Source organism: Mus pahari, chromosome 14 (assembly GCF_900095145.1).
Source record: "Mus pahari chromosome 14, PAHARI_EIJ_v1.1, whole genome shotgun sequence".
NCBI lineage: Eukaryota > Metazoa > Chordata > Mammalia > Rodentia > Muridae > Mus > Mus pahari.
The window spans coordinates 38,062,370-38,089,160 of record NC_034603.1 but is presented as its reverse complement, the minus strand read 5'-3'; the positions used below and the strand labels follow the sequence as shown (position 1 = coordinate 38,089,160).

General features: G+C 51.4%; 4 protein-coding genes and 1 long non-coding RNA gene across 13 annotated transcripts in view; 4 read left to right on the top strand and 1 right to left on the bottom strand.

The window, feature by feature from the left end:
- Alox12 (arachidonate 12-lipoxygenase, 12S type) overlaps positions 1–9,644 on the top strand; it is a 13,627-nt gene extending 3,983 nt beyond the window's left edge. Inside the window, exons 7-14 of the mRNA XM_021212671.1 lie at positions 165–308; positions 1,490–1,699; positions 4,360–4,446; positions 4,636–4,805; positions 5,874–5,995; positions 8,626–8,726; positions 8,847–9,017; positions 9,118–9,644. Coding sequence (XP_021068330.1) covers positions 165–308; positions 1,490–1,699; positions 4,360–4,446; positions 4,636–4,805; positions 5,874–5,995; positions 8,626–8,726; positions 8,847–9,017; positions 9,118–9,297 — 1,185 coding nt within the window. The 3' untranslated portion in view covers positions 9,298–9,644. The remainder of the gene's footprint in view (positions 1–164; positions 309–1,489; positions 1,700–4,359; positions 4,447–4,635; positions 4,806–5,873; positions 5,996–8,625; positions 8,727–8,846; positions 9,018–9,117) is intronic.
- A 2,038-nt stretch (positions 9,645–11,682) lies between these two features.
- On the top strand, positions 11,683–13,413 carry Rnasek (ribonuclease K). The gene is made up of 3 exons (XM_021213437.1): positions 11,683–11,873; positions 12,524–12,600; positions 13,065–13,413. Exons 1-3 carry the CDS (start codon positions 11,796–11,798, stop codon positions 13,204–13,206), a joined length of 297 nt encoding a protein of 98 aa, XP_021069096.1. The 5' UTR covers positions 11,683–11,795; the 3' UTR covers positions 13,207–13,413.
- Positions 13,414–13,594: 181 nt separating this feature from the next.
- Positions 13,595–16,331, top strand: C14H17orf49 (chromosome 14 C17orf49 homolog). Of its 7 annotated transcripts, none has more exons than XM_021212370.2 (6): positions 13,596–13,756; positions 13,915–14,009; positions 14,565–14,666; positions 15,338–15,525; positions 15,742–15,846; positions 16,071–16,331. In XM_021212370.2, exons 1-6 carry the CDS (start codon positions 13,736–13,738, stop codon positions 16,133–16,135), a joined length of 576 nt encoding a protein of 191 aa, XP_021068029.1. In that variant the 5' UTR covers positions 13,596–13,735; the 3' UTR covers positions 16,136–16,331. The 7 variants fall into 7 exon arrangements, with proteins under 7 accessions (XP_021068032.1, XP_021068029.1, XP_021068034.1 ...); XM_021212372.2 differs by having other exon boundaries at positions 13,597–13,756; positions 16,075–16,331; XM_021212373.2 differs by lacking the exon at positions 14,565–14,666 and having other exon boundaries at positions 13,595–13,756; positions 16,071–16,156.
- On the bottom strand, positions 14,609–18,432 carry LOC110331614. Its single transcript, XR_002381017.1, has 3 exons — positions 18,157–18,432; positions 15,897–16,200; positions 14,609–14,801 (listed from the first exon to the last, which is right to left on the bottom strand). It is a non-coding gene; the product is annotated as an uncharacterized LOC110331614 (long non-coding RNA).
- A 3,305-nt stretch (positions 18,433–21,737) lies between these two features.
- On the top strand, positions 21,738–26,047 carry Bcl6b (BCL6B transcription repressor). Of its 3 annotated transcripts, none has more exons than XM_021213343.1 (9): positions 21,738–21,826; positions 22,360–22,550; positions 22,816–23,037; positions 23,149–23,499; positions 23,764–23,888; positions 24,631–24,795; positions 24,865–24,995; positions 25,080–25,217; positions 25,574–26,047. In XM_021213343.1, exons 2-9 carry the CDS (start codon positions 22,372–22,374, stop codon positions 25,688–25,690), a joined length of 1,428 nt encoding a protein of 475 aa, XP_021069002.1. In that variant the 5' UTR covers positions 21,738–21,826; positions 22,360–22,371; the 3' UTR covers positions 25,691–26,047. The 3 variants fall into 3 exon arrangements, with proteins under 3 accessions (XP_021069002.1, XP_029402551.1, XP_029402552.1); XM_029546691.1 differs by lacking the exon at positions 21,738–21,826 and adding an exon at positions 21,909–22,136 and having other exon boundaries at positions 25,574–25,913; XM_029546692.1 differs by lacking the exon at positions 21,738–21,826 and adding an exon at positions 21,922–22,003 and having other exon boundaries at positions 25,574–25,913.
- Positions 26,048–26,791: the final 744 nt, after the last annotated feature.

The window sequence follows — 26,791 nt, the reverse complement described above, 5'->3', positions numbered from 1 at the left end:
AAAAAAAAAAAAAAAAAAAGAAGAGCTGGACCAACTAGGTACAAGAGCTCTGCCAAAAGGAAGGACGGTGAAAGAAATCAATGTCCGTAAACACCTTACCCTTTGTCTTGGCCCTTCTGTGTGTGAACTTTGAACCCTAAGAATGGATGCATTCCTTTCTCCAGAACGGATCCCTGTTTGAAGCTGACTTTATCCTGCTGGATGGAATTCCAGCTAATGTGATCCGAGGAGAACAGCAGTACCTGGCTGCCCCTCTTGTCATGCTGAGGATGGACGCCCGTGGGAAGCTGCTACCCATGGCTATCCAGGTAAGGCTCCCTAGGTGTCTCAGTCCTGATGCTGTTTTCTGTCACTTAAACCTCTGCATCCAGAAACCCAATTTCTGGGCACTTGGCTCCCAGGCCCTATCTCTCCTGCGACCTACCCTCATTTCACAGTCTGGTCCCCACTGACTCACCCAAGTCAAAATGCTTATTCGTGAGTCACAGAAGCAGCTAGGTGTAGTGGTGTATACCTGTAATCCCAATACTCTGGAGGCAGGAGGGTCCCGAGTTCAAGACTGCCACTACCCAAGGATACATGACAAGTTCCAGGCCAGCCCGAGTGACAGTAAGATCTTAAAACAAAACCCAAACGGCCTCTTGAGTCCACATCCCATCAGCAGCAGCTCTCAGATGTTAAGTGTGCTTCTGAGTCGCCTCAAGTGCCTGTTACAAACACAGGTTTCTGCACTGGGGGTGTCGCTCGGTGCACAGCACTTACCAAGCATGCACAAGGCCCTGGGTGGGGCAGAACGGGGAAGGGAGTTTGTTAAGTCCTACCCCAGGACTTTCTTCTTCAGTGTATCTGAAGTGGGATCTATGAAAGTGCTTTCTTTACAAGTTCCAAATTAATTCAGAGACTGAGTAGCCGAGGGCCACACCAGGGACGTTTAATCCCTCGGTGTTCTCTGTTTCTAAACATCTGCTGTCGCCTGTCTCTTCACCCATTACTTCCATCAGTCACTGATGAGCATCTCAAAGGTCTCACGCATCCATCTCTGTTCTCTTTCTGTTGTCCTCTGAGGCAGGGTCTCACTGTGTGGCCTTGGCTGGCCTGGAATTCACCTTGTAAACCAGGCTGGCCTTGAACCCGCAGAGACCCACCTACCTTTGCTTCCTGAGTGTTAAGAGGTAAAGCGTTGCACACCACCCCAGCTCACAGCCAGCCAGCCTTTGCTCTCCCCTTCATCGCTTGATCTCGAAGCCCCCTATGTTTTCCCCACACCACTCCTAGGAGCTCCTTTCTGGACCGCCTGCTCCCCATCTCCAGAACCCAGCCTGCCCACCGTGGCACCATAGCGAGGGACACAGACAGGTTTCTCATCCCTTCTGCTTGAGTGTAAGCTGGAAGGAAAGGGTTTTGCTTAGTCATCAATTTTCCCAGGAACTGTGACTGTGTCACACACGGAGTGGGGGTTCAGTAACTACTCAGTTTCTATCTTTCCCAGATTCAGCCCCCTGACCCCAGCTCCCCAGCTCCAACAGTGTTCCTGCCCTCAGATCCTCCACTTGCCTGGCTCTTGGCCAAGATCTGGGTCCGAAATTCAGATTTCCAACTGCAGGAGCTCCAGTTCCATTTGCTGAACACTCACCTGGTGGCTGAGGTCATTGCTGTTGCCACCATGAGATGCCTCCCAGGACTGCACCCGATCTTTAAGGTACAGACTTGACCCCCTGTCCTGTCTCCCTTCGTCCCAAATAAGCTATTTGGAGATAAGAGTATCTAACTGGACCTGGAGCTCACCATTTTGTCTAGACTGGCTGGCCAGCAAGTCCCTGGAATCCACCTGTCTCTACCACTCCCTCAACTCAAAGGAGGTAGATACAACATCAAAAACCCTCATAGCAATCTGTGAGTGAGAAGCTGGGGACAGAAAGCTGTATCAACACCTTGGAATTTGTTTTAATGGAGCTGAGTCCTTTAACATCTCTTTGGGACAATTATAAGTGAGATCTCTGAAATTCTCAAATATCTGGCAGTCTCACACTGGGCTTACAACACTGCAGAAATATTGTCAGATGGGAGTGGAGGGGATTTTATTCCTCCCTTAGAAGATTTAGTATTTAGCCTTGCAGACAAGTGGCTAAGAACCAACTGAGGAGAGAGGAGGTGGCTAGTGGATAAAATGCTTACTGCACAAGCATGAGGACCTGAGTTTGGATCCCCAGGACCCGTGCAAAATCCAAATGTAGTGGCGCATCTGTAGCCCCAGCAAGCAGTGTGATGGATGGGAGAGAGAGAAAGAGAGAGAGAGGGAGAGGGGGAGAGAGAGAGGGAGAGAGAGGGGGGGGGAACTTGGTGCTTATTAGGACGTAATCAATAAATGCTTTTATTTTAAGAAATGAAGTCCTCATACTCTGATTAAAGGANGGGGAAGGGGAGAGGGAGGGAGAGGGAGAGGGGGAGGGGGAGGGGAGGGAAGCAACTTCCTCTGGCTTGCACATGGGCTCCATGACACACTCATGACCTCACACACATACTCGCAAGCAAATAAAACAATAATAAAAATGAAAAGATTTGAAAAATCCTGATGGCATTTCACACGTGAGAATATGCCAGAGATCACAAAAATTGGTGAAAGCTTCTTAAAGAATGTGAATGTCAGACCTAGTTCAAGGGACAAAGGAAGTGTCTGGCTTTAGCCGCATGGTGTATAAGCGTTGGCGGGGTGTCCAAGTGAGGCTCATGGCAAGAGCAATTAAATCGCTACAGCTGGATGCTTCCATCTGACTGCCCAGGTCTGGCCAGTATAGCTGTGACCCCTCTGGAATTATCCCCGTGGGTAACACAGTCTGATTAATAGTGTCTTGGAGTTTATTTACTGCATGAGGCCACCTGCATCTGTGTCTCTGGTCAATATGTATAGTTAAAGCCTCTATTCACACGTGAAAATTTCCTTTCTGGCTCAGCCTCCTCTAGTCTCCACCCATCCTAGCAACTACATCCCATGGCAAAGGGCTTCACGTCACAGGACACAGAGGAGGACTAAATGTACAAATGTCCCAAGGGCCTCCTTTCTGTTCACTTTATGGACTTTGTGACTGTCACCCGAGTCTAAATTTCAAACCTTACCTGGATATATTCCAAATGTTTACTTTTATTGTTTTGTTTTGCTTTTGGGCCCAGGCTGGTCTCAAACTCTCTATCACCAAAAATGTCCTTAAACTTCTCTGGTCCTCCTGTGTCCATCTCCCACATGCTTGGATTAGATGTGTGCACCACCACACCCAGCTTATGGGGTGCTGGGAATTGAAGCTAACCAAGCATTTTGCCAACAGAGCTACATCTCCAGCCTAGATGTGCCCATTTTTAAATGACGTCAGGTCTCTGGTAGGTGTGTTAAAGGATAAGTGACATAAATTATAACGTGACACATACTAAATGCTCTCCAAAGAGCTCTAGCAATTGTCATTAAGGGTTGCTTCCAGGTGTCTTTTCTCCTCATGTGGACTTGGGCCGATCTGTGTCATTCCAAATCTCATGTGAATTTTCCGAGTAATCTCAGACCAATGGGAACTGCTCTGATATCTCGAAGTCAGAGAGAGCACCGAGTCACTCCTATGTTTGGCATAAGCAATTCAAATAAACACCAAGATTAGATGAAGCATGAATATTAACTGTGTTTAAAAAAAAAAATCATATGGGAATGAGGTGGAGTTTTGTTACAGTCAAGGAGGAGGGTGGGGGCCAGCACCACCAACAAGGCTGGAGACATACACCCTCCCCTCCAGGCACTCCCCAAGAAACCCAAGAGTCAAATAACCAAAGACTGGTGGTACAGTTTTGGTAAGCAATATACAGGCTAATTTAAGCTATGCAGATATAAATGATAGAATATAAGACAATCAATCAAAAGTGGCTGAGGGCCCCTAAGAGACATGTCCACTCAAGGTGGAAGGGAATGAATAACAGCTACTAATGGGGATCCTTTATGTGGACAAACACTTGACAGACCACCTACAGAGTCACACACATTGCTAACAGCTCCCCTAGATAAAGAGCCCATTACTGCCCCCTGTTGGTAGATGAGGACATTGCAGATTAGACAGCAATTCTCTTAGCCAAGTGCCTGAATTACTTACTGTAAGCCATGGGTTGAAATCCTGGTCACTACTGACTCCAGAGGACAACTCCTGAGGAGTTTAGAGTATGAATGAGTGATCAGAGAAGCAAGAGACAAGCCTGTCAAAGTGTTCAGCCTGAATGAAAACACCCAGAGAACAGACAGGAGGACATTATGCTTGGTGTCGGGTGTCACCCTGGTATCAGATCCAAAAAGGAAAGTCTCAAGTACAGCCCCCTTTAATCTCCACCCAGCTCCTAGTTCCGCACATCCGTTACACTATGGAAATTAACACACGAAGCCGGACCCAGCTCATCTCGGATGGAGGAATATTTGATCAGGTAAGGGGGTTACCTGTTGATTGAACACTTGGGGATGCCAGACTAACGTCCATGAAATCTCAAACCTTGGCCTGAGTCCTGTCCTTCCATATACATCACTCTAGATCTGGACACCCCACCTCTGAGCCCCCACAGCCCTGGCTCTCTACCCCGGCTTCCATCCATCCACACTTCACTCTCTCGTCCCAGGTGGTGAGCACAGGTGGAGGCGGCCACGTTCAGTTGCTCACTCGGGCAGTGGCTCAGCTGACTTACCGCTCCCTCTGTCCTCCTGATGACCTGGCTAACCGAGGCCTGCTGAGAACCCCAGGTGCTCTCTATGCTCAGGATGCTTTGCAGCTCTGGGAAGTCACTGCCAGGTGAGCGACAGGGAACTGGTGACTCAAGGGAAATGGACGAAATCTGGGTGGGGCCAAAAGCATCTACCCAGAGAGATGCATTTAAGGACCAGGTGGAGTCAGTTGTAAGGTTTAAAAACAAAGAGACTAGGGGCTGGAGAGATGGCTCAGCAGTTAAGAGCACTGACTGCTCTTCCAGAGGTCCTGAGTTCAATTTCCAGCAACCACATGGTGGCTCACAACTATCTGTAATGAGATCCAATGGTGTGTCTGAAGGCAGCTTCAGTGTACTCATATACATAGAATAAATAAATAAATGTTTAAAAATGAAAACAACAAAGATCCGAAGATCCGAGGGTAGGGGCAGAACCCAGATGAGGGCGGGGCTGTCAGAGGGGAGGCTGGGGAAGGCCGGAGGATCTGCAGGAGTCAGGGTTCTGTTTGGAGTGACTAGCAGTCAGGTGTGGTGGTGCATGCCTTTAATCCCAGCACTTGGGAGGCAGAGGCAGGCAAATTTCTGAGTTTAAGGCCAGCCTGGTCTACACAGAGAAACCCTGTCTCAAAAAAAAAAAAAAAAAACCCAACTACAACAAAAGGAGTGACTAGCAGTCAGGTGTAGATTTGTAGAATTACTTTTATCTCTTTTCGTTCCATCAATATACACAAGCCCTGGGAGCCCTGGGCCATAACTCAATCACAGGATGCTTGTTTAGTGTGAGTAAGGCCTTCATTTTGATCCCAAATACTGTAATAAACTAATTGAATTTTTTTTTTTTTTTTTTTTGGTTTTTTGAGACAGGGTTTCTCTGTGTAGCCCTGGCTGTCCTGGAACTCACTCTGTAGACCAGGCTGGCCTTGAACTCAGAAATCCGCCTGCCTCTGCCTCCCAAGTGCTGGGATTAAAGGCGTGAGCCACCACGCCCGGCAACTAATTGAATTTTTAAATGAGAATTAAAACCTGAAAACACAAATCTGGTAGGATTTGGCCCAGGCACAGTGAGAGCCAGATGAGAGGTGGCTATAAAAATGGGGTGCAGAGGTGAGAGGCAGGAGCCTTCTGCTCTCAGCTCTGCTTCCTTCTCTGGGCAGGTATGTGAAGGGGATGGTCCATCTCTTCTACCAGAGTGATGATACTGTGAGGGGAGACCCAGAGCTGCAGGCCTGGTGTCGGGAGATCACTGAGGTGGGGCTGTGCCATGCCCAGGACAGAGGTAAGACCTGTCCCAGAGAGGGTGCCCAGACAGAGGCCCCTCCACCGACCTCAGGGGCGGGACTCCCCAACCACACCTTCCCTTCTATTCATGAAAGCATCGCCCATGCCTCCAAACACCCAGGAGCATCCTCTATACCCAGGTTGTCCTCACAAAGAGACCCGCCCATCACTCACGCCTGTTGGTCATGTCCCTAACATGCCATAGCACACAACCAGTCCAGAGCCACAGCCAGTGAGTTCTGCCCGGTCCCTGCTGAGGTTTATGTCCTGCACTCTCAGTTCCTTGCCTGAAGACATAAATGGGAAACGCCCCCCTCCCCCAAGCCCTCAGGTCCGACCATGGCTGTCTGTTTTCCTCCTGCCTGCTGCTGTCCACACACAGAGGCTTCTGGCTGCATGTCTGCCAGACTGCAAGGTCATTTCTAGGTGCCATCTCAACGGTCGGTATCTGCATGCTCAACTCTGAATTCAGTGCCCTGATCCTTGGGGCTCAGGTTTCTCTGGTTAACCTGGTCCTCAATCTCCACCTCCCCTACCAGCAGTGAGGGTGCAGCCTCTATTTCCAGTCAACGTCTGTTTCCACCTTTACCTACTGAAAGAACTAGCCCTTCATGGGCTATCTAAACATAGGGTCTCCCTGACTCTGGCTTTGAGGTCCCCTTCATACTCAAGACTACTGTCTTAGTTAGGGTTTTACTGCTGTGAATAGACACCATGGCCAAGGCAGCTCATAAGGACAACATTTAACTGGGGCTGGCTTACACTTTCCAAGGTTCAGCCCATTATCATCGAGGAGGGATCACGGCAGCATCCAGGCAGGCATGGTGCAGGAGGAGCTAAGAATTTTACATCTTCATCTGGAGGCTGCTAGCAGAATACTCACTTCCAGGCAGCTAGGAGTAGGGTATTAAAAGTGCACACCCACAGTAACACACCTACTCCAACAAGGATACACCTAATAGTGCCACTTCCTGGGCCAAGCTTATACAAACCACCACAGCTACCAGCTTGTATCCCATCCTCTGCTTCTTTAGGCATGGAGGGGGACCATCATGGCCAAACCCTGCGATGCAGGAACACCTGTCACCTGGAGAGATCATCTCCTTGAGAAAGCAAAGGGTTCACCACCCTGACCCTACTGGGACCAAGCTTTCTCTAGTGTTTCTCGGTCCTGACCCTCAGGCTTTATGTGTTCAAACAGACCCTTCTCCCCGGCTGTCTCCTCAAGCAGTATCTACATCCTGAAACTTACGATAAACATTCAGTGTCTTAGTCTGTTTGTATTGAAATAATGAAGTGAGACAGGCTTAGGCATCAGAGGTGTATTCCTCACCGTTCTGGGGGCTGAAAGTCTAAGGTTGGGTGCCAGCATATTTGGGCTCTGGGGGACACTCGTCCAGGCTGCATAGGTAACTTTCATGGCACCACATCCTCTCCCATAAGGATACTGCCATCAATCATGAGAGCTCCACCCTCATGACCTTATAATGTTCCAAAGACTCCTCAGGTCCACAGTAGTGGATGATTTCGAAATACTAACTTGGGGGTTGGGGGGAGGGGCACAAGCAAGCATTCATTCCACACCCTAAGTGTTGGCTTTAACCCTTTAACAAATAGCTTCTTGGCCCCTCCTCGGTCTGTTCTCTCTCAACTCTCAGAGGTCATTTTTGCCTGATTTTCCTGATGGCCTTAGAGGAGGTATGCTGAAATTAAAATGGGTAATGGACTAGCAGCCAGGAACCCAACAGAGGTCAAGGCCAGAGTTCAAGGCCAACCTCTGCTTTCCCTGCAGGGTAATCTTGACTAGCACTTTATCTCCCCAGTCTTCGATTTTCTTATCTAGAAAACAGGTGTAATTATATATGTATCAGCTCAACTCAAAGCCCCCACATGCACTGTAAAATAAAGTTGGCTCCATGCTCTTCCTGCCTCAACCTCCCAAGTGCTGGGGTTACAGGCATGTACTAAGACGTTTCTTATTCTTCATTTTATAAGAGAGACTGTCTAGAAAGAATTAAAGAATCATGAAATTCTTCATCGATTAGGGTTAACTGATCACCCAAACCCTTATCCTTCCATAATAACAATATCTGTATTTGCTGAGCACTATTTAATTTTTTTTAAGATTTTATTTATATGAGTACACTGTAGTTGTTTCCAGACATACCAGAAGAGGGCATCAGATGGTTGTGAGCCACCATGTGGTTGCTGGGAATTGAACTCAGGACCTTTGGAAGAGCAGTCAGTGCTCTTAACCACTGAGTCATCTCTCAGCCCCCTATTTAAACTTTTTGATGTTTTTTTTTTGTTTTTTGTTTTTTTTAAGACAAGACCTCACTTTGTGGCCCCAGACAATGGTGCAGGCTTGGCTGGCCAGGAACTCACAATCCTCCTGCCTGAGCTGGGGCCACATGCATGCACCACTACATCCATTGTGCAGATGGAAAAACTGGAATGTGGAGAGGTTAGGTAATTGGTCTAAAGTAACCAAGATGTAAGCGATGAGGCTGGTATCGAAACCCTTGTCTGATACAAATATGTCTACATAAACAAATGCACATCTGTTCCAAAATACAGACCCACCAAATCGGCTCTTTCCTCCTTAAAGCTTGTTCTTTTCCTGTGCAGGATTCCCTGTCTCCTTCCAGTCCCGGGCTCAGCTCTGCCATTTCCTCACCATGTGTGTCTTCACATGCACTGCCCAGCATGCTGCCATCAACCAGGGCCAGGTATGGAGAGCTGAAGGCCCAGGCCCCGGGGAGCGAGCGTCTGGGCCTTGGGAGACCCAGGGAGAGGTAGGGATTCAGGTCCTAGTGCCTGGGTTCTACAGCCTCGGTTTCCTCCTGCAGCTGGACTGGTATGGCTGGGTACCTAATGCTCCATGCACAATGAGGATGCCTCCGCCCACCAGCAAGGAGGATGTGACGATGGAGACCGTGATGGGGTCGCTACCTGACGTGCAGAAGGCCTGTCTTCAGATGACCATCACATGGCACCTGGGTCGCCTGCAGCCAGACATGGTGAGTAATGATCATGGAGTGGGAAGTAACGGCTGGGGGCTGGGCGTCAGGAGTTCTGTCTTCCCACTGGAGCCTGAATGGTCCTTTCTTTCTGTCTCAGGTACCTCTAGGACACCACACAGAAAAGTATTTCTCGGACCCAGGGACCAAAGCTGTGCTCAGCCAGTTTCAAGCGGACTTGGACAATTTGGAGAGAGAGATCACAGCCCGGAATGAGCAACTTGACCTGCCCTATGAATACCTCAAGCCCAGCCGCATAGAGAACAGCATCACCATCTGAGGCAGAGCGCTGGGACCCCGAAGGCTTCGTCAGCTCTAGGACTGCCACACCTACTTGACTCTGTGCCTTCTTATGTCTGCTGCTGAGACTCTACTTCCTCTCCTGACTAAACACCACACATTAGTATTCTACTACAGGGCACTACATGTTTTGCTGTTAAGAGGAACAGTCTTTGGAGAGTCAGTCACCCCCTTTCTACCACAATTACTTAGCTCTCTCACTATACCACTAGTGTGTGACTATGTTCCAATAAAACTTTAGGTGTGGACACTGAGATATGAATGTCACATGTCACCAGGTCTTTTTTCAGCTTGTTTAGGTATTTAAAAACAAAAACAAAGCCAGGTATGGTGGTGCACTCCTTTAATCTCTGCACCTTTAATCTCGGGAGGCAGATGCAGCAGGTCTCTTGAGTTCAAGGCCAGCCTGGCCTACAGAGTGAGCTCCAGGACAGCCAGGGCTGAAGCCCTGACTCAACAAAGCAAAACCAGATACAAAACCAAAAGTGCTTTGCATGATTTCAGGTTAGATTTGGTCTGACCTCATACAGGCCTCAGGCTCCAAACCCCATTTTCAAAACATCCAAGAACTGTGGTAGAGGAGAGGGAAATTGTATTTCTGGGTAAAATCAACCACTTCAGCTAATTCTCCTTTGCCAGGAACCAGACTTCATGCTTGACAGCCAACGTGTAAGTCCCAGACTGTCTTCCCCTCCACTTTTCCATTTTGAACACACACATACCCCGAATAGTTCTAAATAAAGGTGTTACTGGCCCTAAATAAAAACCAGTTCACCGAGTTGTTTTCTTCCCTAACAGTCACCAACAAGAGAGGCAGGAAGCCCTAGTTTCCAGCTCACTTACACCCAGTAACAACCATGTGCCTCACAAATTCTCTTCCCCAACCATGTTAAGAACAATATACATAAAATACACAGAAAATAATGGCAAAAGATTCTGGTCCATGACCGTGTTCCTCTTTGGTGCTGGGGGCTTGAGATTAAACTGCATTCTCTCAATTGTTCTGTGGCTGCCGTCATTAAGATGGGCACACCAATCTCAGTGCAAAATTCTTTTTCATCACTGGCCCTAAGCTGGAACCCCAGCCCTGGAGGGGAGGGAGTGCTCTTTAAACATCTCCAATTACCCCCAATACTTACTACAAATGTTTCTCACTAGTGGAGTCACCAAAGTTCTCTGGTGGAGAGGAAGGCCTAGTCTTAGTTTTACATCTTATGGGTCTTTGAGAATGGTCCCATAGGATCATGTAGGTGAATGCTTGGTCAACAGCAGTGGAGCCCTTTGAAAGGCTTGCAAGGGCTAGAAGTGTGGCCTTGTTGGAGGAAGTGTGTCACTAGGGGTGGGCTTTGAGGTTTCAAAAACGTATGCCAGTCAGTCCTGCCCCCCATCCCCAAATCAGGATTTAGCTCTCAGCTAGTGCCCCAGGCCATACCGTGTATGCTGCCACGCACCCCCGACCATGAATAATGGACTAAATTTCTGAAACTTTAAGCAAGCCCCCAGTTAAATCCTTTGTTTTCTAAGAGTTGCCATGATCATGGTGTTTCCTTACAACACTGAACAGTGGCCAAGTCACAGCTTGTGTCTTGTCTTACTCAAAGCAGCAGCAGCAGCTTTTGTGGATAAAGAAGCAGCAGGAATATTTATTTTCTCCTTTTTCCAGTACACTTAGCAAGGCCGCTTTCCTTCATGTGTCCAATGAGTCTGCCTTTCCTAGTCCCTTATTTTTCCTGACTGTAGCATTTACAACGATACTGCATTTCAAGCGAAGCATTTCCAGGATCAAGAAGTCAACTATTTAAAAACGTCCCTCAAAGCAGGATGCTCAGCCGCAGGAGGGGACTGTTCCTTCTTCTTTTCAAAGTGTCAAAGCATCTTTCAAAAGGGAGCCCTGGATAGAAGCGATAGGCCCGCACATCGAATCTCCCGGACTCGCTTACCGTTTTTCCTATCACAGAAGACCACCCAAGACTAAGAAGGTATGTGAGGATCCAGGCGACCCCAAGCTTCTTGTCCTGACACAATCCTAACACATTCCTAACACAATTCAACTCAATTGTGGACGCCTTCCTGACACTAGGTTACAGCTGGTTCCTGGTCATGTGATCTAACAAAGTAGGTCACGTGAGAAGCCTGCTCCTTCCATTCCAAGCTGGGGTAGGAGACGAGCGATAACCCTCTGGCCCTAGTGTCTGCACCACTCACACTTATGCCACTCGGTTCAAGCAGGACTTGTAAGGACTCTGCTTCTGTTTCCGACACCGTGTCCCCTCTCCCCAAGCTTGGCTCACCACTCGTCACAGCGTTATCTTCTGAAAGTCACCCCTCAGAGTGGTCCGCGCCGAGGCCACGCCCCCCCGTCACTCTGCGCCGCGCAAGTCCCCAAATCCAGCTCCCGTCCCAGCGTCTCCAGGGTTCCCTCTCCCGGCTTCTGTGCTCCGCTCAGTCTCCAGCGATCCCTCCCTACCTCCGTCCTCCATGGCGTCGCTTCTGTGCTGTGGCCCTAAGCTGGCCGCCTGTGGCATCGTCCTCAGCGCCTGGGGAGTGATCATGTTGGTGAGGGAACTAATCCGCGATAATCGGAGTGGGTCTGAGGGGTTCTGGGGTTGAAGGGCTGGGATATAAGGAACCCGCAAGCCTTAGGAAGCATCAGACTGATTAAGGGGCTGGCTAAATAGCCGCTGGAAAACGAGACGGAACTCAGGTCCAGACAACTGGGGAACTGGAGCGAAAGGGTGCTGGGGCAGGACCCTGGGAATGGGAGCCAGCTCGAGCAGATTTGTGGACTCTCCAAGGTAAACAAGAGCGAGGTCCCTGAGACCTGCGTGAGTTGAATGGAGGCGAGGGGGAAGTGTGCTTGCTCCCGAAAACGGTAGCTGAGGCCTTGCTTCCCCAGGACTCTAACGGCCGCCACTTCCAGAAATATGAAGTGTTTCATCTCCTCCATCTGCTCCCATGATAATGACGCGTCTCGGAGACGTTTGCCATATACCTCCTTATACCCAGTCACTCTTCCCAGTGTCCAACCTCACGCCCTGTTCCACATGGCTGAGTCCGAATCCAGATCCAGCCACCCGGCTCCTCGCCTTGTCTAGTTAATCTCTGGCCCAAGTGTTGGGCCAACATTAGACATGGGAGGGGCCTAGGGAGCGACCAAAGAAGTAAGGTAAGAATCTGACAACCTGTCTATCTCCTTACTCTTCCAGATAATGCTCGGCATATTTTTCAATGTCCATTCTGCTGTGCTAATTGAGGACGTTCCCTTCACAGAGAAAGATTTTGAGTAAGTGGTCGGGTACTTTGGGCGAGTTGAGATGAGAAGTAGCATGGTTTGGGTTTATGGGGAGGACACTTCTGAAGACTGGACATTTGTGGCCCTAGGTTGGGGACTTCAAGAAGAGGGCTGCTCTCTACAACGTAGCGGGGGTGGCAACATGCAGGGTCCTAGTTTCAATCCCCAGCGCGAGGGGGACAGAGACACAGAGAGGTGTGTACTTAGGAGCAGTCTTGCGAGCCACGTTTCCATGGCTACCCCCAGCCCACCAGCTTAGATGTGGCCTCTTCCACTATTTTGCCTTTCTGCTCCTTAGTCTACCTCTGTAAAATGGTTACCATGATAGAACTCATCTGGTATTCTCGGGAAGACTAATAGGAGTCAAAGCGCTTTAGCACGGTGTCTGATGCAGAGAGCTTGCGTGTTGGATGCTCTGAATGGCTGACATTTCCCTGCTCGCTCGCCACCTTCAGGAACGGCCCTCAGAACATATACAACCTGTACGAGCAAGTCAGCTACAACTGTTTCATCGCCGCCGGCCTCTACCTCCTCCTCGGAGGCTTCTCCTTCTGCCAAGTTCGTCTCAACAAGCGCAAGGAATACATGGTGCGCTAGAGCGCGGTCCGCCTCTCCCTCCCCAGCCCCCTCCTCTATTTAAAGACTCCGCAGATCGTCCGTCCCACTCATCTGGCGTCCTTTGGGACTGTTACCCTGGAGATAACGTCATCCCTGGCCCTGCAGAACTGCGCCCAGCCTCTGGAGGGGACCCGGGGTGTGACCGCGCCCCGTTCTGAACTACAATAAAAAGAAGCGGTTCCCCCTCAGCTTGCTGTCTGTGCTTTCGGGGAGGGGGCGGGCCCGGGCTGGAAGGGGCTGAGACCCGCCTGGACGAGGAGTCCCGACCCTCCGACGGAAGTGGAATGAGACTAGCCGGAAGTGGAGCGACGTCTTCCACCTCGTCTTCCTCCGCGCGGCGGGGCCCCTTGAGTGACAGGGGAGAGGTCGGGTCTCGGCCAATCCGCCGCGGGGAGGGCGGGACTTCCTGCGCGGGAGCCCGAGCGGCCGGCTGCCGGGCTCTCCGTGGTTTCCAGCTCGCGTGGTGGTGGCGGCGGCGGAGCGTCTCCGTGAGGAGGTGCGCGGGGCCATGACGTCAGCGTCCACCAAGGTTCGACCTCCCTCGCGGACTGCGCTCCCTGGCGGCCACGGGAGGGTGGGCCCCCTGCCTGGCTCCCGGCTGGTGCGCGCTGGGCGGGGGGCGGGCGGATCCGAGGCTGGGGTGGGACGGCGCGCTGCCGGCCCCCCGTAATGCTGCTCCGCCCCCAGGTTGGAGAGATCTTCTCCGCGGCCGGCGCCGCCTTCACGAAGCTCGGGGAGTTGACGATGCAGCTGCATCCAGTCTCGGACTCTTCCCCGGCCGGGTACGTGAGACCAGCCTAGGACCTGGACGCCGCTGAGAGCAGACGCTTGCACTCAAGTCACTGACACGACCCTCTCTAGAGCAGGGAGATAGGGTAATGCCCCTGCGCCTGGCCCAGCTCAGTGGAGGTGGTAATTGTTGAATTAGTGAATGACAGGTAAAGAGACTACCGAGGCCACAGCCCTCCGCTGCAAACCGACAGACCATCTGCCACCTGCCCCAAGCCCTGTGGACTCCCTCACACTGCTGCCACACATCATTCAAGGGTTCTGTTTGTAAGGCCCCTACTTGTTGCATTGGTTTCCGTCGGGTTGTTTATGGAAGCTGTTACAGGATGAAGTGATGTATTCAAGTGGCCCTGGATGTAATTTCATGTGGCCAGCGGTTTGTCCCCAGGTGTTTTTTTTTTTTTTAAGGAGGTCCTTTTTATGAGTCTTTGCAAGGTGCCCCTAGAGAGCAGGGGAGAGACTGCTGCTGGCTGTGGACGGAACAGCCTGTGGGCTGGCCCCACACATCCCTCTTCCACTTTGCTATCACCCTTCTCCCCTTCCGACAGTGCCAAGTGGACGGAGACGGAGATAGAGATGCTGAGGGCTGCTGTGAAGCGCTTTGGGGACGATCTTAATCACATCAGCTGTGTCATCAAGGAACGGACAGTGTGAGGGAGGGTGGCTGGCAGAGAAAGGGGTTGGGTGGGCAACTTTCTTCCTCCTGATCCATTGTTCTCTCTCAGAACTCCCAGCTCAGCATCTTTCCTACTTTGTTCCTAGTTTTGTTAGCATTTCCTTGAAGACTGAGAGACCCGTCCTTGTGGCAGTTGGTCAGAAGTTCAGGAAATGCAATGGTCACTAGGCCCTGCAGAGAATTTTATTTTCATGGTGCCCAGATACTCAGTGGGTGTGTTTGATGATAAGAGTTCCCTGGTTATTTATGTAAATCCTTTGAAACTGGCGTGTCCAGGGGATGCATTCTGAACCTAGTTGGTCAGGTTCTGTGACAAAAGTCTCAGTCTACCTTTATGTCACCACAACATACCTGGTGACACTACAAATCCATGCATCTCTCCTGGAGGATCATGAAAAGGGCCTTTCTGGCCACTCACTCAGGGACTCCATTCATCTTAATCCGTTAGCCCTAAGTGGATGCAAAGGTTCTGAAGGTGTGGAGGGGGGAGGACCCTTACTACACATGAATCGGGGGGCCTTGACCTGGATATCTACAGAGGAACTCCTAGAATTCCTTCAGGACGGCCCATTACTCCCTCCCCTTCCCTCCCCTCTTCCCTCAGCTTCTCTGATGACACCCTAATCTGCTCTCTCTCATCTTCAGGGCTCAGATAAAGACCAATGTGAAGCGAAAAGTATATGAAGACTCCGGCATCCCCCTTCCAGCTGAGTCACCCAAGAAAGGACCCAAGAAGATGACATCCGGTGTCCTCTCACCTCCAAACGCCCCTCCACCCAGCAGCTCCAGTGTCCCTGAAGCTGGGGGTCCTCCCATAAAGAAACAGAAGGCTGGTGAGGGCTGTGGAGTTGCTGCCTAGGGTAGGGGTTAAAGGTCCTATCTGAGATTCAGTAAGAGAATTGGGCCTGGGTCAAAGGAGAGGCGTCTCTTCTGTACGCTGGTGGTTCCAAAGTGGGTAGAGGGGTGTAGAGCATGCAGCTTTGACAGACTGGGAGGAGGGAAAGCCAGCAGTCAGGGAAACCTAGAACCTAGCCTATGCCCCCTCCCAGATGTGACACTCAGTGCTCTGAATGACTCCGACGCCAACAGTGACCTGGTGGATGTCGAAGGGCTAGGAGAAACTCCTCCAGCCAAGAAACTCAACTTTGACCAGGGTAGGAGTCCTCCTCCTCCCACGCTGGCTGGGGTTGGGGAAAGTACTCACCTGGATGGTAGGGGGGGTCCCCACAGAAGCCCCCTTCTGGTGCAGGAGCCTCAGAAGGAATGTTCAGTGCAGGGGATTGGGTCCGTTAGTAGTACGGCATTTGAGGAGGTGAGGGTTTTCTTGGAAAAATCTCCGTGCTTGCTCCATCTCTGTCCGTTTTACTTCCTGTTCCAGACAGCCTGACCCTGGACTCTGGCCTTCTCACCACCTCTGCTGATGCACCTCTCCTCTCCTGCTGAGCCTTCCACCTCTGACCCTCACTGTTCATCCTGGACCTGTGCATCACCTGGGACCTAAGCAAGGACTGCCCGAGAGAGGGTCAGAGGGCTGCTGGAGCTGTCCACCTCGTTCCTGATAACCATGTGCCCTCTCCCTTTGATTTCTGTCTGATGGACATTTTTATACAGAAAATTATAATTAAAAAAGATTCTCTCAGCATGGTGCTGCCAGCTGCTGTTCCCTCTCCTCTCCTTCGCCCTTCTCAGTAGCTCTCACCACCCTGCCTGCAGCAGCACAGCCAATATTGGCAGACTCACTTCCCCGTGCCAATATTTCTGTGCTGCTAGAGCCAGGAGAGTTGGGTGTGGGCAACAAAGACTCTACTTTGCTCTGTGGGGCCAGAACTCATTCCCAGGGTTCCTGACAACTAAGCATCAGACGACCTGGGGGTTGTAGAGGGGCTCTGTCCAGTGTCTCCTGTCCCACCTTGCAAGAACCTCATCACAATACCCTAGATGGTGTGTGTGTGTGTGTGTGTGTGTGTGTGTGTGTGTGTGTGTGTGTGTGTGTTGCTTCTCCAGGGTGGCCTCCCAGGGCCAGGCCTCCTCGGTGCCTCCCATACCCTCGCTCTAACACCACAGTGTGGCTTGGACGTGGCCACAGTGCCGTACAAACCACAGTGTGCTGCTGGGGCGGGGGCAGGACTGGGGTGTGTCGAGAGGAAGACAGCACAGACGGTGAGGACCCCCACCTAGAGTGAGACAGAGGTGTGAATGGCAAACATGCCCCCAAAAAGCACTGGGGAAAAAAAAATTATCTGGAACCGGCAAAAGTAGTTCAGCAGGCAACAGGGGGGATAGGGCCCTGGCGGATGAGTCCAGTGTGATAAGCTTGGGGTAGTCTTCTCCTCTGTAGGAATTCCGCTCTGGGGATCCTTAGGAAATAGGGGATGACTGGGGAAGACCAACAAACTGCCTCCCACAAAGGCAGGGACCCAAGGCTTCCTGTGTCCATTCCTCCCTCCCTAGGTCAGAACCCAAGAGAAATGCTGGAAGAGACGGGGCCAAGGACAGCAGGGTTGGGAGTTGGCAGTCCAGAGGTGGTGGGGCTGGAACACGGTTGAGAGAGGGGGGCCGGAAGTCGCCCTGGGCCCTGGGCCTGCCACAAGATGGAGGCCAAAGGCAGGAAATGGAGGCCAGGGAGGAAAGGGAGCAGCAGAGCCCAGGAAGAGGCTCATCTGGACCAGAGGGCGAAGTATTCAACCCCAAGTGCTGCTTCCATTCCCCATGGTCCCCCAAGACTCACGCCCCACCCACACAGCAACACTTGTTAGCCCATTCACCAGGCCCAGGCCAGCAGGCCCACCCCGAGAGAGCCACGTTTAAGGAGAGACAAACATGCCTTTCCCCACCCCCAGCCCTAGGCCTCCCTTAGCCTTTCCTCCTGTCCAAGACTTCATTTTAAAAAGAACCTCCCAGAAGGCAAAAGTTTCTTCTGGAAATTTCAAAACAAAACAAAACTGTAAAACCCAGATATTAACCTCCCGTACCTCATCCCACCTTTTAGCACCACCAGGCTTCCGACACACCCCCCAAAACTCTTAGCAATCAAAAGATTTAAGATGGTGTGTGTAAGCAACCTTTTTAGGCCCCCCTAGTATGCCAGACCCTCTCCAAGACTACCAGATCTCCTATATCAAGCCTTGCCAAGGCTTCCTGCTCCTTGCACCCTCCTGGACCCCCAGAAACAACTGCTGCCCCCCAGCTCCCACCCCAGCAAAGCTTTTGTGGGGCTAAAAAAAAAAAATAATAATAAAATCAAACACTGTCCTAATGTCTGGGGATATTGGGGGCTCTCGAGTCTCAAGCTTTGGTTTCAGTATGAGGTGCTACATCTTAGGGGTACAAGACGAAACTTCTCTGGTCATCCCCTCAATTCCAAGAGTTACAAGGCGCAACCCCACCCCATCACGCACCTCCAAACCTCCCCCCCAACCGCCACGTCTCTCCTGAAAACAGGGGACACTTTCCTCCCCACTTACCTCAGCTACTCTCCCCTGAGATCCTGGTCCCCTATTTTGAAAGGAGCAAATTTTGGGGTGCATCCCTCACATTTGGGGTGCAGGAGAAAAGAGACGCCCCAGTCGCATCGCTGGCCTCCTTCCTCTCAGCTGGCTCAAGGATTGGGGAGTGCCCTGGGGTGGGGGACCCCCACAAGAGAGCTCTGGAGGGGTTCCTCCACTCCCAGTCAGAACTGGGGACACCCCCCCAAAACCCGTCCCAGCCCATCCGTCTCCAACTCGGCGGGAGAGGCAGCTGCATTGCCCCAGTCAGATTCCCCCAACACTACATTCCTCACCCCATCTAGAGGGATCCAGGGGCCCCCAAAAAATCCCCAAAAAATCTAGGATGTTGGGAAGACAGTCCTGAACTAGCTACCCAAATTTGGGGTCCTTAGATACCCCCGTTTTTTCAGGAAAATTCTGTCTTTCTCCTGCCTCCCGCCAGCCCTGCTCTGTCCCGATGCCAATTTTGGAAGTCACTCCCTCCTTCCTCCTCCCCGTTTCTCCAGGCCCCCCCGCTTGGGGGCTAGGGTCCAGGACACCTGGCTTCCAGACCGGGGGACACTCTTTAGAAGGCTAGGGGCCAAGAGGTCAAGCTCATTGCCCCTGTCTCAAGGAAGCAGGAAAGCCCGATCCTCCCCTCCCCTCCCCTCCCCCCTGGCTGGTCTCGGTGGTGGTTTAGGAAAGCCTGAAGGACTGGAATCTGCCATTGCTATTGCACAGGCAGTTTTTTTTCCTTGAGTTGGGGGGGTGGGCGGTGGGAGGGAGAGAGGGGAGGAGAGCCGAAGAGAACAGGGACCTAGGCGGGAATATCTGGCCTGGCTTACCCTCTAGCCCCTGCTGCCGTTGGGAACCCCTCCCCCCCTCAGTTCACCCTCATTCCCAATCCTCTGTCTGCTTTCTCTTTGGGGCTCTTATCCTAAAAAAATCAGGGTGCAAGATTCACCCCCTTGTAGACCACCACAGCCTCTCCTTGCCAGTTTCAGCAGCACTGTGTTAGTCAGAAAGCACCCACTTTAATAGGAAACACCCCATCTCCTCCAAATGGATTTTTTTTCTTCCATAAGAAATCTGGGTTCAGAGTATGAACCCCCCTTAGCACAATAGGTCATATTTCAGTAAGTCTATGATGGACCACACTGCTTTTTCCAGGCTTCACCCTTCAAATTCTGGCCTGATTTGGGGGTTCACTAATTTTTTTTTTTTTTTTTTTTAGAATCCGGGGCTCCAGGGGACTATCAGCAAAAGATTACCTAAATCAGAAGTGAGAATAGGTGAGCCTCCAAATCAACTTCAATTTATGACCCACCTCTCAGCTTCACCAAATGTGGCCAGTGGCAAAACACCCAGAAATTGGACACCCCCAAACTATCCTCCTACCCTGGGGGGCTTCTCACATTCTCTCCTGTGGAAGAATTTCACACCTAAACATGTACACAAGAATATCCAACCCTCAAAATGAGTTTCCACCAGATTCAAATACAAAACTTTGCCCCACATCAAGTCCTCAAACTACAGAAAGCCTTCAGATCCCCTCCTTGCTCTGTCACCAATGCAATGTAACTGTGCTCTCTAAAAAGCCCCAAGTTGACCTTTATGTTCCCAAACAATCTCATCCAAACCTTGAAAAAGCACTTGGAAGGAGACTATGTCTCCCAAATTAGTTGTGTACTCATGCTCCCCCAGTAGACCAGCATAACAGAGATGGACAGTCTCATATGGGAGCATCAACCCACCCCCCCACGACCAACCCCCCCCCCAATGAAGATGTCTTTATAACCAGCCCTGCACCTCCAATTTGCTATCAGCTCTTGAGACTAAAAAATAGGCCTTATTGACTACAATAACTTCTATGGCAAGTGACACCCCAAAACTCAGAATAGCTAACTCTGTCCTGACATCAAAGGGAGCCCTTAATGTTTTCACCTCAAAATTGGAGATGAAAATTGGATAGAGACCAAATAATCTTCACAAAGTACAACCACATCGACATTCAGGGTCCCTAGCTGTCCTCAGTCCCCAGGTGTTCTGCAGTTTTGTTTGCTGTTTCTGCTTAAAAAAAAAAAAAAAAAAGCAATAAAACAAGTAAAATGTACCCCACCCCCCAAGAACAGAAGAGGCTTCAGGCCTAGATATGCAGGTCCATTCTTGCTCAACTGCTATGCTCCAAACCCCATACTAAAAGAGCTCCTGTTTTGTACCTGGGCTCAGCTCTGCCCCTCTTCTTCAAAGGAACCCTGTCCTTCTACCCCCAAGGCTCCCCAAACAAAATCTAAGGGTGTGGTCCCTACCTAGCTTCTGGATTGACTACTTAGCTACCAGGTTCCTCCTGCCCTTTCTCCTCTGTCCCGTTTACTCCGACCAACGTTCATATTAATGTTCACTGAAAATTCCTGTCTACAAACATCTGGGTAGCAGTGTCTATCAAATTAGAAAACAAAACAACCCGAAGCTCTGTGTTCCCAGGCTCAAGACTCCATCTCATCCTAACCACTATGTTCATTCCAAAGCCTTCCATAAGAGTTCTAGCCTGAATTTCCTGCGGAGACCCTAACTCTGCTGTCTTCTACTTACTGCCCCACAAAGAGACAGAGGTGCAGAGGGAACTATCAGAAAGAGAAGGCAGCTGAAAGTTTCCTGTAGCCTGGACTGAACGCATCCAGCTCACTGGTCTGAGCACATCACCAGCCGGGAGACCTAGGGGCGAAGCGAGGCTGGTGCTCGTCCGCCCTCTCGTGGAAGGATGCAGACATTGCCGAGCTTTGCCTACTTGCCGCGCTGGACCCCGGCGTCCCGCCAGACTCTAAGCGCAGCCGACGGGCGGGTGCTCGAAGCCCTAGTGAGCTAGGATTGATGGAGAGCGTCAGGGCTTTAGGCGGGAATCTGTCTCTCTGGATCCCTATAAGTGTTGAGAAGAGAGTCGAGAGTAAGAGGCCGGACGCCTAGGTCTCCCGAGCGTCTCTCGGTCCCCACCCGGGGTTTTCCCCACCTCCTCGAGGGGAAGCAGCTGCAGGAGCCGTCCGGTCTCAGGACAATGGAAGGAAACGAACTAGAAATCATATCCGCCCTCTCCTTACCCCGCCTGGTCAGAGCTCCACCTCCCCCTTTTCTGGACCTTGCCTGTCAACCACTCCTCCCACTATCTGAGACCCACGGGAGTCCACTAATACCTCCCCAAACCCGATACCATTTGGACTGTCTATTTTCTTCCTGAATCCAATACATTAGAAAGAGGAGCTTTAAGATATTTCCTTTCTCCCTCAACTGGCTGTTGGCACACGCCTTCAAAACCCAACACTCCAATACTCGCTGTCCCAGCTCCTCCGACGACACAAGACTCCCATATTACCACCCTCCGCATCACTAACCTCCCCAATTCTAATATCCTCATCCTCGGGTGCTTATTTAATGAACCAAAGCCATCCACGATACGACCACCCCGAGATTCTGAGATACAGTTTGAGACGGAGACCCCGCCCCGGGCTCACCATCTGGAGAGCCACAGAGGAAGGAAGGATACGGACTCACGGGTTCACCCCACCTCCACCCCCGCCCCCGCCATCCCGTCTGAATAAAGGAGCAGAGACCGAAAGAGGAGAGAGACCCCGCCCCCCTCGAGAAGAGAAGCCGCAGCCCCTGCGGGACAGGGGTAAGACCAGACCTTGAGGGTATCAGATTTCTGAGTCTCCAAAGAGGGCTTGGGGTTCGTTGATAGTAATAAGACCTGAACCCCAGGAACTGTGCTAAGAAGAGATGGGGAGTATTGGGTCTAGCGATAGGAGTCGCGTAGACGGGCGTGGGCTGCAGATCATATTTGGTCCCCCAGGTAAGGTCTGGTACCTGTGACCCAGGCGCCCGGATAGCAGAGGAAAGGAAGGTAGTGGATGAGGTAACTAGAGTCGAACCAACGCACGGCGCGCGGGAGTGCGGGATTCCTCACGCTCGCCCTCCAAGCGGAGGTACGAGAATTCCTAACTTGCTCCAAGATCTCTGCGATCCAGCAAAGGGAAGGAAGTAACCGTTTAGAGCAGAATGAACGAGAGGAATTAAGTGGTGATGCTAGGTCCGCTATCTGATGGCGTTGGCTCTAGGGGTATCCCAGGTAGAAAACATCAGAGAAGAAGGGAATCTGTTTTAGTAATGCCTAGCTAGATCCTCTAACTTTTTCGGTGGCTGGCGCAGGCTTAGGTCGCTATGGGTTCCACAGAGGCCCCAGAGGGAGCTCTGGGCTACGTCCGAGAGTTCACCCGCCACTCCTCCGACGTGCTTAGCAATCTGAATGAGCTGCGCCTGCGCGGGATCCTCACTGACGTCACGCTGCTGGTTGGCGGGCAACCCCTAAGAGCGCACAAGGCTGTTCTTATCGCTTGCAGGTTCGAGGGGGGTAGGGCACCTGGGGACCAACTGGGGAAAGAACAGAGTAACGTTCAGAGGTCATCCAAAGCATGAGGGAGGCTGGGAATAATGGTCCACACCTGCAATCCCAGAACTGGAGGGTCAGAAGGGGGGAGGGGAAGGAGGTGGGGGGAAGAGAAGCTTAGGAGAGCATCCAAAAATTGAGGCAGCAGTGCTAGTGGGGAGGCAAGACTCTCCTTTGATCTCCCAGATCCTAACATGACCCATCTGCCCTCTCTCCAGTGGCTTCTTCTATTCAATTTTCCGGGGCCGAGCAGGACTCGGGGTGGATGTACTCTCTCTGCCTGGGGGGCCAGAAGCAAGAGGTTTTGCTCCTCTGCTGGACTTCATGTATACTTCAAGACTTCGCCTCTCTCCAGCCACTGCCCCAGCTGTCCTCGCAGCTGCCACCTATTTGCAGATGGAACACGTAGTCCAGGCGTGTCACCGTTTCATCCAAGCCAGGTGAAGGAACCATGGATTTGCATTCTCCCTAGCGGAACTAGTTAGTGCCCGGGATAAGGGCAAAGGCAACGACTAGGAGACGGTGTTAATGATCATCGTACTTTTTTCTAGCTATGAACCTCTAGGCATCTCCTTGCGACCTATGGAGGCAGAACCCCCAAGACCCCCAACAGTCGCTCCACCTGGCAGTCCCAGGCGCTCAGAAGGACACCCAGACCCACCTACTGAGTCTCGAAGCTGCAGCCAAGGTTCCCCAAGTCCAGCCAGCCCAGACCCCAAGGCCTGCAACTGGAAAAAATACAAATTTATTGTGCTAAATTCTCAGACCTCACAAGCAGGAAGCCTGGTTGGGGAGAGTTCTGGTCAACCTTGCCCCCCAGCCAGGCTCCCGAGTGGAGATGAAGCCTGTAGCAGCAGCAGCAGCAGCAGTGAAGAAGGAACCACGTCTGGTCTCCAGAGCAGGTATAAAATCTATAAACTCCGGAGAGTTTTAGAGTCTGGTCCACTCAAGGAGGCAGAGCCATTGAGTGGGCCATTGTGGCACCATCTGGGCCAGGTTTCAGGGATACTATAACCCAGCTTAGAGAGTTGGCCAAAGGCCAAAATGGGGTGGGACTTAAAGATCAATATTAGCTCACTTCCAGAAGACAGGCCGCGGGGGGGGGGGGGATCCAGTGCCCCACCCCCAATCCCTAACCTTTTCTGTGGCTCTGAACATCTGCCTAGACTATCTCTAGCTACGGCCACTGCGCGATTCAGATGTGGAGCTCTAGCAAATAACTCCTACCTCTTCACACCCCGGGCTCGAGAGACGTCTCTGCCAAGTTCTGAGCAGGTTAATCCACCGCCAGGTAAGCGGTTTTCTCTTCTGGCTTCTCTCCTGTAGCTGATCCAGGTCGATCTGGACCAAAAGACCCCTCAGAATAGACCTATTTCATAGTCCAAAACTTGACTGCATTGGACCCCCTCTGGGAAACCTTCACCTCAGCAGTCAGAATGTCTGAGGGTGAGGACCAATCATAAATATTTTTAAGTTCTCTATGTACTTCCAAAAAAGCAGCACAGTTTGGGAATTTCTAGCCCACCCCAATCCAGGACTGAACACTGTGCCCAGAGTTTGGCAGGGCCTCTCTGGCAAGCTGTCAGTCACCCAGAGGGAGGCGAGAAAGGAGAGAAACAGAAACCTCCACCCACTTGTAAGAACTTCCACATACTGTCAGAACCATTGAAATTAGCAGCATGCTACTAAATCAGTCATATCTTACTGACTGTATGGCCACGAGCAAGCCAAGTGACCCCCAGTAGCCTCCACAATAATTTGGGGGTTAAAAAGGCCAACAGACCGGGCGTGGTAGCGCACGCCTTTAGTCCCAGCACTCGGGAGGCAGAGGCAGGTGGATTTCTGAGTTCAAGGTCAGCCTGGTCTACAGAGTGAGTTCCAGGACAGCCAGGTCTTGAAACTCTGTCTTGAAAAAAGAAGAAAAAAAATAAAAGGCCAACAGACTCTACTAGTGTACTGTTGTAGATTTATGGGTACCTGGGGGGAGTCCTCAGTAAATAACTAAGATTGTCATTGTTCCCTACCCTTCTTAGGAAGTGAGTTTTTCAGCTGCCAGAACTGTGAGGCTGTGGCTGGGTGCTCATCGGGACTGGAGCCCTTAGCTCCAGGGGACGAGGACAAGCCCTATAAATGCCAGCTGTGCCGATCTGCTTTCCGTTATAAGGGCAACTTGGCTAGTCACCGCACGGTGCACACAGGTAGGAGGGGGTCTTGGTCTTTGTGCCCACCGCTCTTGTAGAGCGATCTGACTGTCTTCCAACTTGCAGGGGAAAAGCCCTACCGCTGCTCCATTTGCGGAGCACGTTTTAACCGACCTGCTAACCTAAAAACACACAGCCGCATCCATTCTGGAGAGAAACCGTACAAGTGTGAGACCTGTGGCTCGCGTTTTGTTCAGGTAAGGAGAGGGCTGGAAGGCAAATGGGAGGAGCAAAGACGGTTCCGCCCCTCCCCGAGGCGATCTCAAGGCTCTGCCCTTCAGGTGGCACACCTACGCGCTCACGTGCTCATCCACACCGGGGAGAAGCCCTATCCGTGTCCCACCTGCGGAACCCGCTTCCGCCATCTACAGACCCTCAAAAGCCACGTTCGCATCCACACCGGGGAGAAGCCATACCACGTGGGTACCCTACACAGCCTAATCATGGAATTATCCCTATACGCAGGGACGAGTCTTGCCAGAGGTGCTAGGAATAAGCGACAGCCTAAAGAGTCCTAGGGAATCAGAGGCTTGCACCCGGGAGAGGGGTGGAGGTTAATTATGCACCTGGACTAGGTGCTGTGGTCCCAAGGACCTAACAGTTGTTGATGCTTTTGTTAAGAAAGGCAAGGCCCATCTCCTGGGCGTTCCCAGAGGACATAGAAAGGCCTGAATGCCAAAAGGCTGATTGTCAAAGGAGAGCTACACAGTTCCTGAGTCCTAACTAAAAGGTAGTTATGGAAGGGTTGGGACCTGACAGACCTGTCCTCCCACAGTGTGACCCCTGCGGCCTGCATTTTCGGCACAAGAGTCAACTGCGGCTGCATCTGCGTCAGAAACACGGGGCAGCTACCAACACGAAAGTGCGCTACCACATCCTTGGGGGACCGTAGCTGAGTCCCCCCAGCCAAACTTCAAACTTAAGCTCCCTAGGGGCTGTGAAAGCTGTAGGCTCACGCTTGATTTCCCTGAAGGTCTTGACATGGGGGTGTGCCAGGCCACCCTGGTATCAGAAACTGCGGACACCTTAATTTCGTACTGGGGAAGAGCGGGGGTGGCAGATCCTGGCTAGATCTGCCTCCGTTTTGCTGGTCAAAACCTCTTCCTCACAATCCAGATTGGGTAGATAGGGGCTGGGGGAGGGGGGGGACAGGGGGGGGGGAGAGACACAGGGGACTTGCTCTCTTTAAGGGAACTTCCCCCTCCATTTCAAATGGTTTATCTGTAAATATAATTTATTGAGGCCTGTAGTTGGTACCAGGGCCTTTATTCAGCTTGTTTTTCCAACTTTTTTTTTTTTTTTTTGATCTTCCACAAGTGTGGTCAAAAAAGACTGGAAACACATAAGGGGAGGGCACCACTCTGCTGGCAGAGGTATCTAGTGCTTAGCTCTCTCCTTTGGCTTGAGTCTCTTCAATTGGTCCCCCCCCCCTTTTCCTTTCTAACTTTTCTTTCTGGAATTGTCCTTTCTTTCCTCTCGTTGTTGGTTTCTCTCCAGTTCTAGATCCTTTAGTTTTCCTGGGCTTAGCCCTGAGGACGTAGACGGTTGGGTAAGAAATCCTCAGGCGTTTTGGACGGTGAGAGCCCTGGAGCAGGTCAGACACGGAAAGAAACCTTTCAGCTTTTTGAGGGTGATGGGAACCTTTTGTGATGAACCCAAAATGTAGATAATAAATTCCTCCTGAAGGCTGGGAAGGTGGGAACCGGAGCCCTCATCTTCCTAAATGGCGGTGGGTCATCTCCGCCAAGAAGGCCCAGCATCAACGGGTCCATTGATCAGTTGGCCTGGGTTCGAATGCACTATGTTCATCTAAGACCAAACCTGCCTAAGGGTTTGCACTGAACCCATAATCCTCTCACCAGAGCTGACTTAGCATCTCCATGGGGAGAGACCTGAAGATCCTTACAGAGAATACAGGACCATTTCTTATCTGTCTGTTTCTGAGAATGCTATGACCTAGAGAGAATTAATGACATTCCTTGACTCGGAGTCT

What these genes read in the sequence shown, in the direction of transcription:
- Rnasek (XM_021213437.1), top strand. Translation starts at nt 11,796, where the DNA reads ATGGCGTCGCTTCTGTGCTGTGGCCCTAAGCTGGCCGCCTGTGGCATC. An exon ending in CCTGGGGAGTGATCATGTTG is followed by an intron (nt 11,874 to 12,523) that starts GTGAGGGAACTA and finishes TTACTCTTCCAG; the next exon opens with ATAATGCTCGGCATATTTTT. An exon ending in TTCACAGAGAAAGATTTTGA is followed by an intron (nt 12,601 to 13,064) that starts GTAAGTGGTCGG and finishes CGCCACCTTCAG; the next exon opens with GAACGGCCCTCAGAACATAT.
- Bcl6b (XM_021213343.1), top strand. Translation starts at nt 22,372, where the DNA reads ATGGGTTCCACAGAGGCCCCAGAGGGAGCTCTGGGCTACGTCCGAGAG. An exon ending in CACCGTTTCATCCAAGCCAG is followed by an intron (nt 23,038 to 23,148) that starts GTGAAGGAACCA and finishes ACTTTTTTCTAG; the next exon opens with CTATGAACCTCTAGGCATCT. An exon ending in GTGGCTCGCGTTTTGTTCAG is followed by an intron (nt 24,996 to 25,079) that starts GTAAGGAGAGGG and finishes TCTGCCCTTCAG; the next exon opens with GTGGCACACCTACGCGCTCA.
- C14H17orf49 (XM_021212370.2), top strand. Translation starts at nt 13,736, where the DNA reads ATGACGTCAGCGTCCACCAAG. An exon ending in GTCATCAAGGAACGGACAGT is followed by an intron (nt 14,667 to 15,337) that starts GTGAGGGAGGGT and finishes TCTCATCTTCAG; the next exon opens with GGCTCAGATAAAGACCAATG. An exon ending in GAAACTCAACTTTGACCAGG is followed by an intron (nt 15,847 to 16,070) that starts GTAGGAGTCCTC and finishes TTCCTGTTCCAG; the next exon opens with ACAGCCTGACCCTGGACTCT.